General features: G+C 37.4%; 1 protein-coding gene across 1 annotated transcript in view; it reads right to left on the reverse strand.

Moving 5' to 3' along the window:
* The window catches only part of LOC143290752 (uncharacterized), a 17,252-nt gene that overhangs the window by 130 nt on the left and 14,622 nt on the right, over positions 1 to 2,500 (reverse strand). Inside the window, exon 6 of the mRNA XM_076600266.1 lies at positions 1 to 14. This exon is cut by the window's left edge and continues 130 nt beyond it. Coding sequence (XP_076456381.1) covers positions 1 to 14 — 14 coding nt within the window. The remainder of the gene's footprint in view (positions 15 to 2,500) is intronic.

The following is a 2,500-nucleotide window of genomic DNA, read 5'->3' on the forward strand; positions in this document are numbered from 1 at the left end:
CCGCCGGTTGCATCCTGCGGAGACCGTCCAGACGCATGTACCAGCCTGGCAACCAAAATTTGAATTTGGTTGCAAGTTAGTTGCATCCCGTGTAAACGTAGCATTAAGTGGTTGTTTCCACAGTCTGTTTTCCAGGATAACCCATTTGCCTCTCTCTCTCTCTCTCTCTCTCTCTCTTTCTCTCTCTCTCTCTTCAAAAACGCACGCACGCTTTATATTCACACACACGCGCACACACACACACACACACACACACGCACACACACACACACACACACACACACTAACACACTAACACACACACACACTAACACACACAATGTCAAGTTCCCCTCAGATGAAGGGTGAGAACTGACAGACAAACCGAGGGCCAAGCAGACACACAGAGACACACACATGTTAGTGCTGTTCACATCCCACTCACCAGCATACGCGTTGTAAAGCGTGTATATCAACGTTGATGGTAGCGGGAACAAGATAGGTGAAACAAGATGTGTCATTCACTTTGTTACTGTGCATCTGTCTGTCTGTCTGTCTGTCTCTCTCTATCTATCTATCTATCTCTTTCTCTCTCTCTCTCTCTCTCCCTTCCTTCCTTTCTTTCTCGCTCTCACTCTCTCTCACTTGTTTTGTTTACATTCCCCTGTCTGTCTCTGTCTCTCTCTCTATCTATCTTCTCTTACTTCTCTCAGTCGCACCCCCGCCCCTCTCTCTCTCTCTCTCTTTCTTTATTTCTTTCTTTCTCTCACTCACTCTCCCTTTCTCTTTTTTTTACATCCCCCTCTGTCTGTGTCTCTGTCTCTGTCTCTGTCTCTCGCATAGTGCACTGAGTACAGATTTGAAGACGGAAAAGAGTAAAAAGAAATCTGACCGACGACAAAAAAAAAAAAAAAAAAAAAAAAAAAAAAAAAAAAAAACGAAAAAATGGAAGAAAAAAAAAAAGAAGAAAGAAAAACAGAAAAAAAGCAAGAGCAAGAACAAAGAAGGATTAAGAAAAACAATGTAGAATGAAGAAGAAGAAGGGCAACAACAACAACAACAATAACAACAACAGCATCCACAGCAAGACGCAGATGAAGAAAGGAAAGAATGCGAAGAAGAGGAAAAGGATAAAAGCAACAAACAAGAAACACAAAAGGTCAAGACAAACATGAAGATAAACAAACATGAAGATAAACAACAACAAGACAAACATGAAGATAAACAACAACAAGACAAACATGAAGATAAACAAACATGAAAATCAACAACAACAAGACAAACATGAAGATAAACAAACATGAAGATAAACAACAACAAGACAAACATGAAGATAAACAACAAGACAAACATGAAGATAAACAACAAGACAAACATGAAGATAAACAACAAGACAAACATGAAGATAAACAACAACAAGACAAACATGAAGATAAACAACAAGACAAACATGAAGATAAACAACAACAAGACAAACATGAAGATAAACAACAACAAGACAAACATGAAGATAAACAACAAGACAAACATGAAGATCAACAACAAGACAAACATGAAGATAAACAACAACAAGACAAACATGAAGATAAACAACAACAAGACAAACATGAAGATAAACAACAAGGCCAACAAGAAGAACAGGAACAAAACGAACAGAAAAATAAGAGGGATAAAACAATCAGCACCAGAAAACAAAACAAAAAACAAAAAAGAGGAAAAACAGCAAGAAAAAGAAGAACAAGAAACAGACTACCACCACCATTACCACCACCACAACTACCACCACCATCACCACCACCAACAACAAGCATATCACGAAAAAACAGCAAAAAAATAAAATAAAATAAAACAAAAAAGCCAACAACAACAACAACACAAACACTAACAAACAAACAAAGAAAACCAAAAACCACCACAAACAATAAGACCAACAAGAAAAAAAAAGAAGAAGAAGAAGAAGATTGATATATTGACTGAATCTTTAATGGGTAAAGAATTAGGCGCAGTAAAGGCCTTTTAACAATTCTTCCCATTTAACGACACAAAACATAAAATAAAGAACGACACAAAACATAGAAATGAAGAAATAAAATAAAATAATAAGAACGACGAATACGAATAGTAACTGGAATAGTCTATTAAAAGTAACAAAGCAATGAAAAGAACAATTGGTACATTTTCACACACACACACACACACACACACACACACACACACACACACACACACACACACACACACACAACATGCACGCACATATTATAAAACAAGCAAACAAAGACATACGTACACATTCACGCCCACACACTCAAACACACACACACACACGCGCGCGGGCACTTACTGTTAATTTGCGTTAATTTGCTAGCACGATCACACATACATTCAATTTTCATTCATCATGGCATGGTAGCTAGCGGACTGAGTACAAGCAAGCATTTGCAAAAGACCGCGAGTAGGTTAATCAAAAGTATCGAATAGAAATATTTTTATGTTAGACTTAATAGAAAGATATTGCTGG

Source organism: Babylonia areolata, chromosome 16 (assembly GCF_041734735.1).
Source record: "Babylonia areolata isolate BAREFJ2019XMU chromosome 16, ASM4173473v1, whole genome shotgun sequence".
NCBI classification, from domain to species: domain Eukaryota; kingdom Metazoa; phylum Mollusca; class Gastropoda; order Neogastropoda; family Buccinidae; genus Babylonia; species Babylonia areolata.